The following is a 17,771-nucleotide window of genomic DNA, read 5'->3' as shown; positions in this document are numbered from 1 at the left end:
ATTTCTTACTCTCACGTCAACACTTTGAAATGCTTTCCCAGAAAACCCTGCCCTCTCCCTCAAATAACTCCTGGTCAAGTGCAGATTTGTGCTGCTCCTGCTCAAAAGGGCAGAGCATGACTTTTTGTCATTTGTCTTAATTCAGACAGCATCCCTTACATGTGGTAACTGTTTAACCAGCTTCAGCTGGTCACTCACCAGCAAGGTAGCACAGTTTTCTCAAGATATTTACTTCATTCACAGTGAACTCTAACTGCTCTGCCAGGACATCAGTCAGGATGAATTCATGAGTGCACATGAAGTGAAGATAGTCTCCGTCAGGATGACTGAACACATTTTGAGTGATTACGTGTTAAATCATCAAACTTTGGGGCCCCACCCCTTAAGTTTGATGATTTAACACATAATGACTCGAAAAACGTTTGGGCCCCACCCTTAAAGTGCTTTAAAGAAATTTGGCTTGCTGATTTGTTCACATGAGAAACCTATAGAACTGAATCTTAATAAATGAAGATAACTTGATTCTATGAATGCTTTTAAAGCTGCTCCATGTTTATCTAAACAATATGCTATCACAATGAGTGATTATATCAGTTATCATTTGATTGACTAAAATTTGCCAAAGACCTCCAGAGATTCAAATTCTAGCTCCACAACAGACTTTGTCCAGACTAGTACCAAGAACATCCACTGCAAGTCTGTCAGATGACTAAGTAGATCCCGTGAGGAATCACTTGACTTTTTTAGCATCACTGAAACGATATACCTTACTGACACTTGGACATGACTGCAGCATGTTGGGTATCATAGCCTCTGCACTCTGACTTGTCGGTTCATTCAAAACACTCGCTCATTTCTTTGTTGTGTATGGGTTGTCGTCCCCAGAGGAAAAGACACAACCTAGTTCACAGTTTGGTTCTAGAATGTCCTGTCTGAAGACGGCTCACTTGCTGTGTGTCACATATAGACTCTGTGAGTTCTCTTGTGGTTGACAATTTAAAGTTGCAGAGAAGATCATAACAGAACTTTTTTGATTGAGATGTTAGTGCCTGAGAGATGCAGCATCTGTTGTTCTTTATCTCATGTGGCAGGAGCCTCCAGTTAAAACAAGCTTTTTGTGTTTAAGCGATCATCCAAGTTTTTGCTCGGCCCAAAAAGTTAATTGAAATCACTTTTTATTGTGCACTATGATAATTTGTATGTTTTGTATGCATATTAGTCAAACTAGTATTTAAAATCATGTGTAATTTGTTATTACAAGTGGCATTTGGAGGATTTTTCTATATCAGGGGCCGTAAAGGTGTCCAACATGCTCTGTACAATTTTATTCGAGCAAAGCCACACATCATTTAATATAGTATAGATGATTGTTCCTTGTTCAAGCAAGTTGTGTTCTTCAAAAAAGATTTTTTAACAATCGTCAAATGGAGTCAGACTACTGGCAAGGCTACTGCAGGGCCCAGTTCCTAGTTGTTAAATTCCGTGCCCTCCCTTTTCTATTTTTTTTGGTCAACACTGCGTGTGATTGTGATGGATGTAGATTAGGGATCTTGAAGACATTGTGTGGTGTTCTACCAACACACAATACCTATTCTGCTCTGCCAGTCTCATCGGTTTGATATTGTTGTTATAGCCCATTAACTTCTCAGTGTCACATTTTGTTTAATAATCTGCTGCTTCATTTGCTGGATATTGTACAAGTTTAATTATAGAGGTGGTTGTTCTCGTCTTTCTGCTTGAATGTGCCTTGTATACATTATTAATCCGGACAGAGGATAGAACATGGACATGTCTTCTTTTATTGTCCTCCACGGTGCTGCAAGTGAAAAAATGAATTGTGTTGTTTAATTTATTTATCAAGTTTGTTATGTTTGATAATTTATTTAGATACAAAGTTTTTGTTAATTTCCTATAAAACTAATTTTGTGTGTGTGTGTGTCTTTTGCATGTGCGTGTGCATTTGCTGTCTACCTATAATGATAATTCCTAAAAGGAATTGCTTTTACAAACAAGCCTTGCATTGCTTTTAGTCCAAACCTTCCAGTCATGATAGTTTTCCGACATTTTACTCAGCAGAGATATGACTGTAGGAACCAATGTAGGAAACTCGATTCAAGTCAAAGCTTGATTTATACTCAAGGAGTTTGTTTAGGAATAATCACGCACAAAAAGTGCAACTGCACAAATCAATTTAATTACATTGTTAAAAGCAAATAAAATAGTTTATGAGCAGTTACATACATGTGTAGTGGTTTGTTAACATGGACTTAAATTGTCCAGATATTAGCTTATTGATATTCTTTGGACACTTGACACATTTTACTATTTTAGTCATAATGTGACACCGTGCAGCTAAAAGGAGCAGTAAAATAAGATTCATTAAAGGAAGATGAAAAATAAGTATTGTGATATTTATCATCAAAATTCATGGATCAGGTGCAAAAACCGTTGTGACATAATACAAACCTTTTACATCCTGCAAACCTTAATCAAAATTATATTATTCTATAAATAAGCACCTGTGGAAATGTAGTTGATAGTGAAAACAGTGGAGTTCATTGATTTGCCCACAACCAACCGTATTTTGCCTTTGTTACAGAAATGAACCTGAACTGGCTGAACTCAAACTGTATTCATTCAAAAATTCGACTGTGTTGTGGCTCCACAGGTGATGGCGTTCCAAAGGAAAACAGCCCCTTCATTAACAACACAGAAAACGATAAAGGCAACAGCTACGATGGCACCAACATGGCTCTATTTGAGGTAAAAGTTGTCTTCATCTTCTACTTGACATGGTCCATATGCACATGGTGGGGGAATGTTTTACTAAACTTTGGAATGTAGCTTTGTTTTGACAGGATGTTATAAACCATGAAGGAGAGCCCCCCCAGAAGAAGCCCCCTTAGCGAAGAATCTGCAAACACATATCTACTCTTTAACTCATTTTCACTGCTAGTATTACAGTATTAAACCTAGACTATAACCTACGAAGGTTATTCATTAATTCACAATATGCTACAGCATCAGGGTCAGTTGTGGTGAACTAAATCAATAGTATACAAGGAGGTGAAGGTATCACTCTACTCTGAACTTGGAGGAATGCACTGACTAATATAAGCAAATCAGATTGACGCAGTGTTGAGCTTATTCAGCTGACCCTTTGCCAGGTACTTGGCTCCATTTGTCTGACCTTGCTACTCTGCGGTCACTGACCCCTGAAAGGAATCAATTAGACACTGCAGCTTCTGTTTTCATCGCCCTGAGAGCCGGAAGCTGATCCAGGCATGCCAATGCCTTTCTAAGATGCTTTGAACAGTCGTAAACACAGGAGTACTAACTACTTAGAGGCCACATTAAAGATGAAAAAGTCATGGAATATAATTTGGAATACTGATGAAACATACAGTAAAATCCAAATGATAAGTTTAAATTAAGTATCAGATGCTGCCATGGTCCAGCTTGTTCAAAAATAATTTCTGTATTGCAGGAGGAAATGGACAGCAACCCCATGGTATCGTCTCTCCTCAACAAACTGGCCAACTACACTAATCTCACCCAGGGGGCCCAGGAGCACGAGGAAGCTGATGATGACGAGGGGTCCAAGAAGAAAGCTGTTAAGGTAAACGAGAGAGCCTTATATTGTATATTGTATCACAGATGCTGCTTTAACAGTTGCTATTTTACACAACATTATTTAACAGGGTCTTTGAGCAATGAAACTGAATAGCTGAAGTTTTATCTCTAAATATAATCTGTGCCTCTAAAACAACAAGTCGCCTGCGAACAGTCTTATCTTAAAGGCAGCCATTAATAAAGAGCACTCTGACGTATACCTTTTAACTGGATGACCCATTGACCTTGTTGCTTGGGTTGGATGATGAGAGATGAAGAGAGAAATGTAACACGGGTATCCATCAAGTTTTTGTGTTGTCCGTGTCCCACAGACTATTTGAGCTGTTTCTCCTCGAGGATCTTCGGGTACTCATGTTTCATTTTTCTTAGAAAAGGAAAAATTAAAAGTAGCCACAGTGCTGCCATGCAGGCATATAGATGCTTCTGTAACCACAGCTTCAGTCCCATGCCAGTTGCGCCATCCTGTTGACTGAATGGAAATAAGACTCTGGGGTACCTCCCATTGGCTCGCGGGAACATCATGTTAAAGAAATAAGTGGATGAAGCTGACACCACTGTCGCCCCTCTTTGTCTGGACCAGTGGGGCTAGTGTTGTGCATTTGGAGATAAATGGATAAAAAGGTAGCTGCTTGTCAACATTGAGGTGATCGATTTTACGTCTTTCTTTTGTTTTCTGTCTGAAAAGCTTAATATATTCCTGTTGCTTGCTCCACTTTACATGCTGTCGTGAAACTACAGAGTCTTGTATGGAATGCTATCTTTTGGGATGAAGGATTTTCAACTATTTTTGTCACTGGTTGCTGGATAGTATAGAGTGGTTTAATAAATAATGATGCCTGGGTCACTGAGATGTAAGTCTTACAACCGTTTTTAAGTTTTCAAGCATGATCTTGAACTTGTTAGTAACAGCTCTCTCTTTGGTAACGGAGAACTTCTCGTGCATTTATCATGGCGCCCCATTGACGAGATTTTATCCAAGTAAAACCACAGCTTTTAAGCCAGTATTAAAATAATCAAAATTTCCACTGTCTTACCTCAATATGCTAATGTTGTGTTTTCATGTAGATCAGTTATAATCAATATGCAAATTTTATACTTACTGATTTTTCAAATATAATCCTAAATAACATCACAAAATAAACTATGGGTATAGTGAACGAGCATTTTTGTTTCCCCTTTCGTTTCCCCACATGCACGCTTTTTTAAATAGTCTTTTCTCCTCTATTTCACCCCCTGTCCCACTTCTACAGAGCCCACAGATGGGGACATTCATGGGTGTCTACCTCCCCTGCCTCCAGAACATTCTGGGGGTCATCCTATTTCTGCGCCTTACCTGGATTGTCGGCACCGCCGGCATCTTGGAGTCCCTGGCTATCGTCTGCTTGTGCTGTTCTTGTGTGAGTACTCATTCATTGTGACCCATGTGACTCGCCTCTTTACTTTGACTGTATTTTATTCACGACAGCTTTACAGTGGAAATTTAATGAATGAATCATGTTTGCATGTCCTTTACTTTTCCAGACCTGGTTTTGTTAAGTTAAAGAAAAGGTCAAAGTGAAAGGAGCTGGTCTGACTCCTGACGTGGATATTATTTCCTCTTTATTAAGGGATTTAGAGTTTAAGTCATTAGAGCAATGACGTGCAAGGTTATATAAGAGTGAACTTCATGTACATACCCTGCTCTTTAGGATATTATGAGTACATCAGCATATAAGAGGGTATATATCTCTTTGCCTGAGTGTTTTTACTGACACTGGGGTCAGAAGCAACTTGAACTTTTAATGGCAGAGGGATGCAAATGTTGAATCGACAGCAGTAGTGAGTGATCGGCAAGTTGACTCAGGGGCCACTGATCCGTCCTATATTTAGCTGCTGTGACTCTCTATTTCCCATACACTCCTAGCTTCTAATGGCACCTGGCAGCTTGACGTGTAATCCCTCCATCTGCAAAGTGTCAGAAACATAGCGACAAGCACACCCACAAGGGGACAGGACCAGGCAGACAATGGATTATCTCAGTTTAATCAGGGAAAGTACAAACTATCTCAGATGAATGCTTTTTACCTCATAATGGAATGTTGCTGCAAGGGCAAAAAATGGTCAGAAACATTTCAGACTCTGCAAAGTCAAGAATCTGACTAAAAAGATTTTTTACTAAAAAATAATTGCAGGAAGCGAGTATTTATATTTGTATTTATTAGAACTGTAATAATAATAATAATGTTTGTGATGTAATAATGAATTCATATCGGATTTCATGACTACGTTAGCAGTTTGAAAGATGGAAACTCCATTTCATTCCAGTCTAGTAAAAATGCATTAGCAGGGTTTACCCTCCACTGCTGTTACATAATAAGAGAGCCAGGGTTTATCAAACAGATTAATGTTCATTTTCACTGCTTAGACCACATCTGACTTCAGCCATCTGCTTATGGGTCACATTTTGTGTGATCCAGACCCAACAACAGAAATGTCTAAAAATAACCTAAAGGCAGTTCATTCACCTTCTCAAACAGTTGCTGTTTATTCAGTTCATTTCAAAACAGTGAACTGTGTTGTCTCTACTTTGTATTCTCTTCTTATTCACTTCATGTTTACACAAAGAAAGCTGTTGCAAAGACTTTCTGGCTGTAATCTCTTGTTCACTCATTCACTACTTCCTTTATCAACTACGGCTCAACCCTTTTCCTGTAATCGACGAGGTGTTTTCTAGCAGCGCAGCTTTTTTAGCCTTAACCACACTGGTTTAGTGGCCGGGGGGAAACTCACAGACCAGTTGCATGTGTCGTAATCCATCTGACATGATGCCTCTCAGCCAATCATTGTGACTTGAGTCAGTGCGTGAGATGTACAGACGGGAGAGGCGAGACTAGAGACAGCAGTCTGAGAAATAAGTGGGGAAGGGGAGGGGTGGGCGGTGGGTTTAAGCCTAAGGAAAGAAAGAGTAAAGAAGATTAACACTTTTTAACTGTTTAGATGTGTTGAGCTTGTTTATTATGATATTGTTTTACAGTTAAATGGTGAAAACTGAAGCTACACTTTTTATTAAATTTTTCAAAAATTAAGCTCTTTTATTTTATCTCACCCTAACCCATTTTTTATTATTTATTATTATAATTTTTTATTTCCTAACCGTTCTGTGCAGCAGACGTTTCTCCTCTTTTAGTTATGAGCTCCTCATTTTCTCCTTCAGAATTACCCTGTTTCAAGTTCTCTCTGTGTGAACAAGTATTGTCAAAGTTATTTGAGAGACAACAACACACATAAACAATAGAGCATAATATGAAACATTAGACATTTTTCGATCATCACTTGATGTACAAATTATTGAGGTGTAGATGCACTCAATAGTGAATATAATGCATTATATAGTAAATACATGTTTTGCAACCTGAAGAACTAGAAATGGAGACTAATTCATTAATATTACAACATACAACAATTTAGCACCACACACTGCTCTGTCAGTAGGATTCCTGTGGTCCCCTGACACCTCAGATACTCAGATATTTCAAACTGTCTCACAACATCCCGAACCAAGGCCATTGTTGAATTTCATCTCCTGTATGATTCAGTGGAACTTCTCTTACTATACTTTGTGAAATGAGAACTCAATTCATGTCGATTGAGGGGGAGAAGGACAAGATCATCGGATTTTGGTGGTGCCTACCTGTTCACTCCCAAAGAATTTCCAAATCATGACATGTGGCTGTATAAAAACAGATGAGTCTTAATGGAGGTTTCATCGGTGACAACCTACTGCTTTTATAAATGTATAGTCAGGTCCCAGCTTCATTCACCGTAGCTGCTTAGGGATTCGTTGGAAGCAGGAGGTAAAACTGTCAGGTAATTGGCTTTACTCCAGCTTGTCTGCCACTTTAAACCGGACGCACAGCAAAGAGCACAAGATTTATATTTGTTGTGTCCTTGTCCTTGCTCCTTGCTCCCTTCTTCGTCTTCCTCCTCTTTCCTTTGTCCTCTGTTCTTTCACCTTCATGCTTTTTTCTCTCCCTTTTTCTTTCACCCCTTCAGTTTCATGTTTTTGTGTCTTTCCCTTTTTTCATTTCTTTGTATTTCTTATCTTGTGACACCCTGTCCTTCTTTCTGCTCTGTTCTCTCTCTCATCTGGAGGCACTGTGAGGTAACAGGATGTAAAAATCCTCAGCCACAATGACTGATTTCATGGAAAAGCTGGGATCCATTACCAATCCACCATTTAGAGCATAAGCCCACAAGAACAATGTTATAGGTCAAATGCAAGATTGACCTCTACAACCAAAACCTGAAAAATTCATGGAAACAATAATTGTTGGGTGAGCAAGTGGTTTGTGTGACTTATTAGTTTAGTTTTGATATTAGAAGTATTAAGGTCACATTATATTATATAGCAAGACTTATAAAGTCCTTGTATTAGGAAAAAAAAGTATTTAATTTAAAGGATAGTCATTATATATTTTTATAAAAAGCTATAATTTCTCATTATATTACATGAAAAAAGTTTAACATTTACAAGATTAAAATCATTAAAGTCATAATTACATTGTCATAAGTAAAAGGACCGGAAAAGATTGTGCAAGAAATAATGTCTATTCTGATGAAAGAACCGCTCAGACTTGAAAGCATTTGCCTCTTTTGTGGAGGGAGAAATGTTTGGTAGCGATCGACTGCAATTGTTGTTTACATCTGCGGTCTATTCAAAGGGATTTCATGGTTTCTAATAACGATGACTAATGAAGAGACTGGTTCAAGATGTTGCATCCAGAAGGCAAGAAGGCGACCACATGTTTCCCCTGCAGCTCATTTTCTCAGAAAGGTTTTTTTTTCTTCAATTTATCTCAGAGACTTCTCGTTATATAACTTTAAGTAACAATACCATATTTTTTTCATTTTTAAGTGGCACTCATGTCTCACAAGAGGAAATCATTTCTGTGATTCTTGCTTTTGAATGGTTGATACTGATTATCACAAATCCCCTTACAGTGAATACTCACCAATAAAAAAACAAATATTTCAAATCATTGATTCTCATAGACAATATCTATTGATCACAGAGGAGAGCTCTATGTAAAGTTCTTGTGGGAGTTTTGACAATTGTGCCTTCCTGTGCTCTCTCCACAGACCATGCTGACGGCCATATCCATGAGTGCGATCGCTACTAATGGCGTTGTGCCAGGTAGGATTCTTTGGTGCTTCGAAATAAACAAACTTCCACAAGAAGAATGAACAGGGATTAAATCATAATGTAATAAGATTTGTTGGTTTGTCTTCGCATTTTTGTTTTTTTGAGGATAAAATGAGATCATGAGATTTGTCTGTGCTCCAACAATCAGATGGAATTTAACCTGAAGCCTCGAATATTTGTATGACATAGAATCGTTATTTCAGGATTTCAATTAATTATGTATCCAGATCCTCTTTCTGATTAGAGTCATTCCTGCTGTTTTTTCTCCACAGCCGGAGGTTCCTATTATATGATCTCTAGATCTCTTGGTCCAGAGTTTGGAGGAGCTGTAGGTCTTTGTTTCTACCTGGGGACAACTTTTGCTGGCTCCATGTACATTCTGGGTACTATAGAGATTCTTCTGGTAGGTGAACCCTGTCCGACCTAGCCGAGTTCATGCTATTTACTCAAACTTACATTGTAAAATGTGTATATCTTTTCCCTTTTTCTCGTATTTGAATCTTCTATCTGTCCCGCGTCATTTCAGACTTACATCGTGCCTAAAGCAGCCATCTTTGTGGCAGAGAAGAAGGAGGACCAGTTGGATGCCCTGCTGAATAACATGCGCGTGTACGGCACGTGCTGCCTCGCACTGATGGCTGTGGTCGTCTTTGTTGGAGTGAAATATGTGAACAAACTAGCCTTAGTCTTCCTGGCCTGTGTCATTCTTTCTATCCTTGCTATCTACGCTGGAGTCATCAAGACCATCTTTGAGCCGCCTGACTTTCCGTGAGTTTCCTGTTAACATATCCTCCAGTTTTATATGGCATCATATTGTGCCATAATGGAATCAGATGAATTTTGTCAGGCCGCCATAGTGACTCCTGAAGATAGCATGATACCCATCTGTATATTCATATTTATGCATAGTTATGTTTAAAATGGACTAAATAGCGATTGCAACACTTCAACAGCTCTAACTATTTATTTTTTTTCCCTCCATACAGTGTTTGCATGTTGGGAAATCGCACTCTGCAGAACCTCAACTTTGACAAGTGTCTTAAGACAGATTTTATAGACAACATGACGGTCACTACCAAACTGTGGATGCTGTTCTGTGAAGGACCTGAGCTCAACGCCACCTGCAATGACTACTTCGTCAACAATAATGTCACTATGATACAGGGCATCCCTGGGCTCACCAGCAGAGTCATTTCAGGTTGGAACACAATGTTTCCTCTGCAAGAAAAACAACGTCCCTGACCTGTTATCTATACTTTATCACATTATCACAGTTACAGCTGTAATATGCAGGTATGCAGGTGGATTCCAGTTCAGTTCAACTGAGCTTATCCACCATAATCATCCGGAATTCTCTGTTTTTCTGAAACGTATCCTGCTACAGACTTGCCAGAATGAACTTTGAAATTACGTCAAAAGATCATGGGACAGACTTGAAACATATTTGTTCATTATTAACCTTCCAATTTTAAGTTAAACAATGCCAGTATGTTTTATGAAATACAGTGCAAACCCAGAACATTCCTGCTGTTATGTAACTCTTGGCCATGACAAACTATTTCTCCTCCGTCTACATGAATGCATTCCTGTCATATTTCTAGTGAAGCAGAGTGTCCGCAGGTGCTAAGTGATTTCATATGCGATCTTTTTAACTCTATCTGCTCTCTCACATCTCTTTTTGCTTTTAATTTTATTTTCTTTAGCTCCTCTCCCTCACATAACTCTCAGAAACATCTCCTCCTCATCTGATTCAGATTTTTTACATTTTGTGTATAAGTCTCTGGACACATTACATCAGCTGTAATATATTCTATATTGTCTTGCCTGTTTTCAATTACCAATGTTCTCTCAGCACCAGTGCTCTGGACTTTATAATGTTAACATGTCTGGAGCAGTTAAAAAAATGTTTAACTTATAGAACTGATGGACTTTAATCGTGCTTGTTTTAACAATATACCGTAATAGATTTTGTAAATGTTTGTATCTTTTGCTCCAGTGTTGGCAATTTATTTTTTCCTCTACTAAGCTGTGGACGGAGTAAATTAAACCATTTTTGACAGTATTGTTAACACCTTTAACTAATAAGCTAAAGTTTTACATCTTGAAATGTCCGGCTGTCTAAAGAAAACACATTTCATTGTCAAGTTGGTGAATTAGCACAGTGTTTGGTTTATGCTGTTTGGAAACTAACAAATCTGTTTGTGTCTCTGTTATAGAAAACATGTGGTCAGAGTATGGTCCTCTGGGCATGATGGTAGAAAACAAAAAGCTGTCGTCTCTTGGGGGAAGTGACTCTGCCCAAGACATCTACATGCCATATGTAGTCAATGACATTACCACCTTCTTCACACTGCTGGTCGGCATCTACTTCCCCTCTGTCACTGGTGAGGCTGATAAAAGTGACAAACCCCCCCCCCCACACACACACACGATGATGTGGGAGCTATTTAGTTTTTACTTGTTTGGCTACTATAACGAATAGAACTGCTCAGTGCAGAGCTGTGTTTCATTTCTGTGTTGTTTATGTCTGATTCTTTGTCGGGACCACCTCTTCCAGGTATCATGGCCGGTTCAAACCGCTCAGGCGACTTGAGGGATGCCCAGAAGTCCATACCCGTCGGCACCATCCTGGCTATTGCTACCACCTCCGTCATCTGTATCCTTAAAACTTTGAAGTGACTTTGATACCAGAAAATCAAGTGAAATGGCTCAGACTGATTTCAAAGTTAGTGTAGCAAATAAAATATATAGCAGTATAGTTTTAAACCTGTCTTTCTATTTTATTCTATTCTATAGTTAGTACAGATATATGTTATCTTGGAGTAGAGCACAGTAGGGCAGTAAGGGTACCACCTGTTATTTTGTCAGTAGCGTGCTCAGTGTGTTTAAAGCTTCACCCTAATGTAAAAGAAACAGACTTGAGTTCACGTTCCTGAACAGTGCTTCACAGACGTCACCTGTGTGGTTCTCTTCGGTGCCTGTATTGAAGGCGTTCTGCTTCGAGACAAGTACGAGTTTCACACCCAGCACATACTGTAGAATACTGATCTCACTATGTTTTATAGAGTCTTTGGTTTTTTAATAAAACAGAAAAACTGTGTGCAATGTGTAGGTTTGGCCTTTATGTTCCCTCATTTCCATCATAAGAGCCTCAGATTCTGTTTTAGACTCAAATCTTTTGGATCACTGCATTTCATCACTGTTTTTAAAAGACTAGTTCTCACCAAAGTGGAATAAGTATTGCATTTATTTGAGAAACTAGTTTCAACTGTCCATTAATCCACATTTTAGTATTTAGTATTTATAGCAACATGATTAGCTGGGAGTTGTTGGACAACAGTGGCACTCTGTGATACAGAGGATTAAATACAGTATATCAGACTAGTAGGAAGTACTGCTTTAACATGTATTATTGTTTTTCTATTGCAGATTTGGTGACTCGGTGAAAGGAAACCTTGTGATAGGCACGTTATCATGGCCCTCACCTTGGGTTATTGTGATTGGCTCGTTCTTCTCCTGCTGTGGGGCAGGTTTACAGAGTTTGACTGGTGCCCCACGACTGCTGCAGGCCATCGCACGAGATGGCATCGTACCTTTCTTACAGGTCAGATGAACACCTCAAATACTGTCGAAGCAGTCTTCATCGTCATACGCTCCGCTTCCGTTTTCACACTGGACTGTGTGTGTGTGTGTTTGTGTGTTAGGTGTTTGGTCATGGTAAAGCTAATGGAGAACCCACCTGGGCTCTGCTCCTGACTGCTGGGATCTGCGAGATAGGCATCCTCATCGCCTCACTGGACGCCGTGGCTCCTATCCTCTCCATGTCAGTACCTGTCTGCATATTTCTATCACCTGCTTTCTTTTACCAGATGAAATCTTTCATCCCCCATGTATTTTGAACCTACAGGAGATTTAGATGAGAGGTTAGTAGTATTTCTTTTGGCTTACTCTTCTCCTCCTCGCACAGGTTTTTCCTCATGTGCTACCTGTTTGTCAACCTGGCCTGCGCTGTTCAGACGCTACTGCGAACGCCCAACTGGAGACCACGCTTCAAATACTACCACTGGTGGGTGACAAATTACAGTAATTCAAATAAATGTTCCCTCTTTAATATGTTCAGTGAAAAAATATCAGACTCATCAGTTTAACTACTGAAATGGCCGAGGATTTCAGTACAGTGCAGTAGCTAAGAATCAAAGAAACACCTTCACAACCATTCACAAACTCACAAAATGTTCAATGTGTTTAATGACATGATAACCTTTACTGGGATTACTTTCCCCAACAGAGGCTGAGGAAAATAATGTTGTAGTACAGTAGATTTCCTAATTGTACCTAAAGCAAACACTTGTTTTCTGCTACAGGGCTCTGTCCTTCCTGGGAATGAGCTTGTGCCTTGCTCTCATGTTCATCTGCTCCTGGTATTATGCTATCGTTGCCATGGCCATCGCTGGGTGCATCTACAAATACATTGAATACAGAGGGTAAGAATAACTTTCTACACATTATTTTCTTTGGTTCAACAGTGTTCAAATAGAGAATGGTTGTACCTGAATAGAATAAACTTCTGAAAGCAAGGACATCTTGCTTAAATGTACAAAGTGCATAGTTTTAATATCTGAGCTTCTGATAAGGGAAAATGTAGATTTAAAATAAGCCACTGGTATTTCTTACTTCACTTTGAGTCCCAAAAAGATGCTATGCTGCAGAACTTTATTGCAGAACATGACAAGACTGCGTGGTGTGTTGTATGTTGTAACTTCACCCCAAAAAATTCAGTGGTGAACACAACCTAATACTGGGCTGTTAAAATCCATTCTGTCATTGTTTTGAATCACTCTCTTGTTTATTGCATTGTGAATCATTTGTTTGTTTTAGGGCAGAGAAAGAATGGGGTGATGGCATCCGTGGTCTGTCTCTTAACGCAGCGCGCTACGCCCTCATTCGACTGGAGGAGGCTCCACCGCACACAAAGAACTGGAGGTACTGTGTGTGTGTGTGTGTGTGTGTGTGTGTGTGTGTGTGTGTGGTTACAGTTGACACAGTGCCACCTGTCACTGTTGGGGTGGACAAAAGAGAGACAGGAATAGACACAGAGGGTGAATTAGATTAATCTCTTGGTCCTCTACCTAATCTAACAAAAAAGGTTGCTAAGCCTTCACTTTGTGCAGAGGCCTGCACTGACCTTGGAGGCTGCCCGTGCAATAGCCAGGTCACAATCATTTACTTTTCATTTTTAATGCAAATAGGGTCTTAAGGTGTGTGATATTCCCATGAATACAAATGTTCCTGATTTAAAATAACAGTTTCTGCTCCTCTTATGTGTGAAAACTGCTTGTTCTAACACTATTGGTTTTGAGATGATAATTTTGTTTTCGTGTGGGACTTGAGGATTAAACCTCCACTCCTGTCACTCACCACCTTTCAAAGGAATGAAACCTGACCATACCCCCCCCACCCCCCTCCTTTTTTTCCTGTTGATGTGTCCAGGCCTCAGGTACTGGTGCTGCTGAACGTGGACTCCGATCAAGGAGTCAAACACCCTCGCCTGCTCTCCCTCACCACTCAGCTGAAGGCAGGAAAAGGCCTGACGATTGTGGGAAATGTTTTAGAGGGAACGTATCTCACTAAGGACGCAGAGGCCAAGAGGGCTGAGCAGGTATAATTATAACTCATACACACCGCCAAGTAAAAATATGTCGATGTGGAACATGAAAAAATTCAAACAATGGATTGTCATTGATTTCACAATCGTGTTCAACTAAAAGTAGAAATTGACGGCGGCAGTTACTGTCCCTCTCAAATTGGTGAAATAATACATTGTTTTAATGGCAGTGTTTGAAGTTCACCTCTGGTCGCACAAGATAATCTATTGTGTCAAACAAGATTAATAGTCAGGATAATCATTTTACATCCACACTGCAGATTAACTCTGCCACCTACTGGCCGAATTTAATATTCTTCTTCTTCTTCTTTTTTTTTATTTTGGCAACCTGATTTGTCCTCAGAAGCATTTTAAATCAGTGGATTATTTTTTCCACAAAAGCAATCATGTGCAGAAGCTGAATTCCAGATTATACAGAGAGCTGTATTCATTTGAGAAGACCCATCAGTATGAATTAATGGTGAGATTGCTGTATGGTAATTTTTGGGTGAAGTCAGCCACAGGTTTGATTTGATTTTAATCAATCAGTGATTACAATTACTGAGTTGACGTGTCTCCACAAAGACATATTTTTAAAAGTCCAATCATGAATGCGTTTTCTGTTCCATCATATTGACTACTATGATTTTCTCCCATGTTTTATCTAGAACATCAAGTCCTCTATGTCAGCAGAGCGGACCAAGGGTTTCTGTCATGTTGTGGTGTCTTCAAACCTCAGAGATGGCATGTCCCACCTCATCCAGTCTGCAGGTCTGGGGGGCATGAAGCACAATACGGTCCTGATGGCCTGGCCCGGGACCTGGAGGCAGTCTAATGACCCCCAGTCATGGAAGAATTTCATAGGTAGACACAGAAAGGAATAAATTGCAGTACAGAAAAGAAAAATCAGGAGAACACTGTGGAAGATTAACACATTATGGTTGATCTAATAATGCAGTTGAAGTCATGATAGTGCATGTATGCACACCTGCTTGTCTCATAATGTCCCATAGGCCCTGTTCAGACCTGGTATTAACTTCCATCTCATGTGATCTTATCACAAGTGGACAGCTCTGTATGTCGGTCCACACCTGACATTAGAATGTGTCTCCAGTTACCACTCAGTATTAGAACTCATTTCTATGTCCTATTTGCACATAAACACACACATCATTTCTGTTTGTTAAGCCTAAACCAACACATGATGTCAATGTGTGTGTGTCTCAGTATCTGTGTGTTGGTGTGAGACTGAGGGAGAGGGAGACATAGCGGCGCCGGGAGGGGCTGAGTGAATCAATGTGATTCGGACAGCTCGACTATGAAAAAGGATTTTACCCATCCTGAAAAAAAGGAGACAATCCTCTAATGTGGCCCAGGACGCGTATGTCTTCACACTGCTAAATGAATGTAGCCTGAGTGTTCAGATCTCAAGTGTGTCCTCAATTCCTCTTCAATACATTCACACCTGTATTAAGAGCTGTCCACTTCTGGTTGGAGGGATGTTTAAACCAGGTCCAAACAGAAACACAGACAATGTCTCATGCACACTCACTCTCCTTTTATCCATCCAGAGACAGTGCGGGAGTCCACAGCCGCCCATCATGCCTTACTTGTGGCAAAGAATGTGGACAGTTTCCCCACCAACCAGGACCGTCTGGGGGAGGGCACCATTGATGTGTGGTGGGTGGTCCATGACGGAGGCATGCTGATGCTGCTGCCCTTCCTGCTGCGACAACACAAGGTTGGTCACTGTGTGTCACTGACTGACTCTTATGTTTCCATTTCACTTTCGTTTGTAATAACTCTCTGTCCTCCCTCTAGGTGTGGAGGAAATGTAAGATGCGCATCTTCACTGTGGCCCAGATGGATGACAACAGCATCCAAATGAAGAAAGATCTCCAGATGTTCCTTTACCACCTGCGATTGGATGCAGAGGTGGAAGTGGTGGAGATGGTGAGACTCAACAACTGCACTGGTTGCAGACAGAAATGTGCAAATAGGGAACTTCCTTTGGACTGCGTGTGATTTTATTTGAGTGAGAATTGTATTGATTGATTGATGCCTCTGTTCCAATCTTTGCAGCATGACAATGACATCTCAGCTTTTACGTATGAGAAGACGCTGATGATGGAGCAGAGATCTCAGATGCTGAAACAGATGCAGCTGTCCAGGACTGAGAGGGAGAGAGAGGTAATGCACACTTGCTCCAGCTGAACACCACCCAACACTCAGTCTGTCGTCTGTCTGATTTTGCATTCAAATGACAGTGGCTGTTTTTTATGCTTTTGACTTTGATTAGATAAAAAAAAGATAAGCTCATTTACCATCTTCAAGACGATGGCATTTATTGATGCCGAATGTTGTTAGTGCACGTGCAAACAAAATCATGACTAGTATACCTTACATATAACTCTGTCCAATATGTAAAACTGATCATTAGTTTGTTTAAGTAACTACCAGACTGCATAGTTCAATGACAACAGTATTCTATTCAAATCTGGCCAACTGCTGCAATATATGACAAATGGCCCCTTTTCCTGTTCAACTGCCATCGCCTTTCTGGGCCACGCCACACTGCTCAGATTCAGAGTATCACTGATGAATCGCGTAATTCAATCCGGAGGAAGAACCAAGGCGCTGCAGAGAGCGCCAGCCTCAGCCGGCACTCCTCAACGGTGGAGGACAATCAGGAGGACGAGGTAGCCGATTTTTGTCAACCCAACTGTCCCTCACTGTTAGACCTCACCGGCCCATCTTCACAAAGCCACAGCTGTCGTTAGTCATGTGACTGTTTCATGGTTCATTATCATCTTGGTTTAAAATAGGGGAAAAAATGCATTGTCGTTCTTAGGAGGTGTCAGAAATTAGACTGTGATGCTGATACAGTGAATACACAGATGGGACTGAGAGACGGAGGAGTAGAAAGACAGCTATGGTTTAACATTAGTACTGTCACAGGGAATGTATTTTGATTGAATCATACAAAGATTAACCTTTGAAATTAAAACTATACCCAGAGAGGACGGCTGCTAATCAGTCTTGTTTTATGATCACAAAACATGTTTTTAACATCACATTAATGGCTTACCCTCCCTGAAGTCAGTGTACAACTAGAAATGCAGAAAAATATTATGGTCTTTGAATTATCAGCTGTTTGTACCTTTTCACTGTGAACGTCTCCATAGCATCAGCTCATGGTCTATTTGCCATGTTGATAGGACTAGTCCAGAGTAAGAGGATGATGGGTAACCTTGATGCACCAGTGATTGTAGCATTATAAAGTTTGAACAGTGCCATTGCCAGTTTTGTTAT

General features: G+C 40.0%; 1 protein-coding gene across 7 annotated transcripts in view; it reads left to right on the top strand.

Moving 5' to 3' along the window:
* slc12a7b (solute carrier family 12 member 7b) overlaps positions 1–17,771 on the top strand; it is a 56,613-nt gene that overhangs the window by 30,430 nt on the left and 8,412 nt on the right. For 4 of the 7 annotated variants that reach the window (XM_069512040.1, XM_069512039.1, XM_069512041.1 and 1 more), the window contains exons 2-22: positions 2,669–2,763; positions 3,488–3,619; positions 4,884–5,030; positions 8,752–8,806; positions 9,088–9,218; positions 9,342–9,583; positions 9,802–10,013; positions 11,032–11,199; positions 11,373–11,471; positions 11,766–11,823; positions 12,245–12,419; positions 12,520–12,638; positions 12,783–12,881; positions 13,180–13,299; positions 13,694–13,798; positions 14,306–14,474; positions 15,128–15,323; positions 16,031–16,200; positions 16,281–16,412; positions 16,542–16,649; positions 17,042–17,158. In XM_069512040.1, coding sequence (XP_069368141.1) covers positions 2,669–2,763; positions 3,488–3,619; positions 4,884–5,030; positions 8,752–8,806; positions 9,088–9,218; positions 9,342–9,583; positions 9,802–10,013; positions 11,032–11,199; positions 11,373–11,471; positions 11,766–11,823; positions 12,245–12,419; positions 12,520–12,638; positions 12,783–12,881; positions 13,180–13,299; positions 13,694–13,798; positions 14,306–14,474; positions 15,128–15,323; positions 16,031–16,200; positions 16,281–16,412; positions 16,542–16,649; positions 17,042–17,158 — 2,849 coding nt within the window. The remainder of the gene's footprint in view (positions 1–2,668; positions 2,764–3,487; positions 3,620–4,883; positions 5,031–8,751; positions 8,807–9,087; positions 9,219–9,341; positions 9,584–9,801; positions 10,014–11,031; positions 11,200–11,372; positions 11,472–11,765; positions 11,824–12,244; positions 12,420–12,519; positions 12,639–12,782; positions 12,882–13,179; positions 13,300–13,693; positions 13,799–14,305; positions 14,475–15,127; positions 15,324–16,030; positions 16,201–16,280; positions 16,413–16,541; positions 16,650–17,041; positions 17,159–17,771) is intronic. The other 3 variants (XM_069512043.1, XM_069512042.1, XM_069512045.1) reach the window with 1 other exon arrangement.

This window comes from Paralichthys olivaceus, chromosome 17, assembly GCF_024713975.1.
Source record: "Paralichthys olivaceus isolate ysfri-2021 chromosome 17, ASM2471397v2, whole genome shotgun sequence".
NCBI lineage: Eukaryota > Metazoa > Chordata > Actinopteri > Pleuronectiformes > Paralichthyidae > Paralichthys > Paralichthys olivaceus.
The sequence above is the reverse complement of the archived record's forward strand: the minus strand, read 5'-3'. Positions and strand labels throughout refer to the sequence as shown.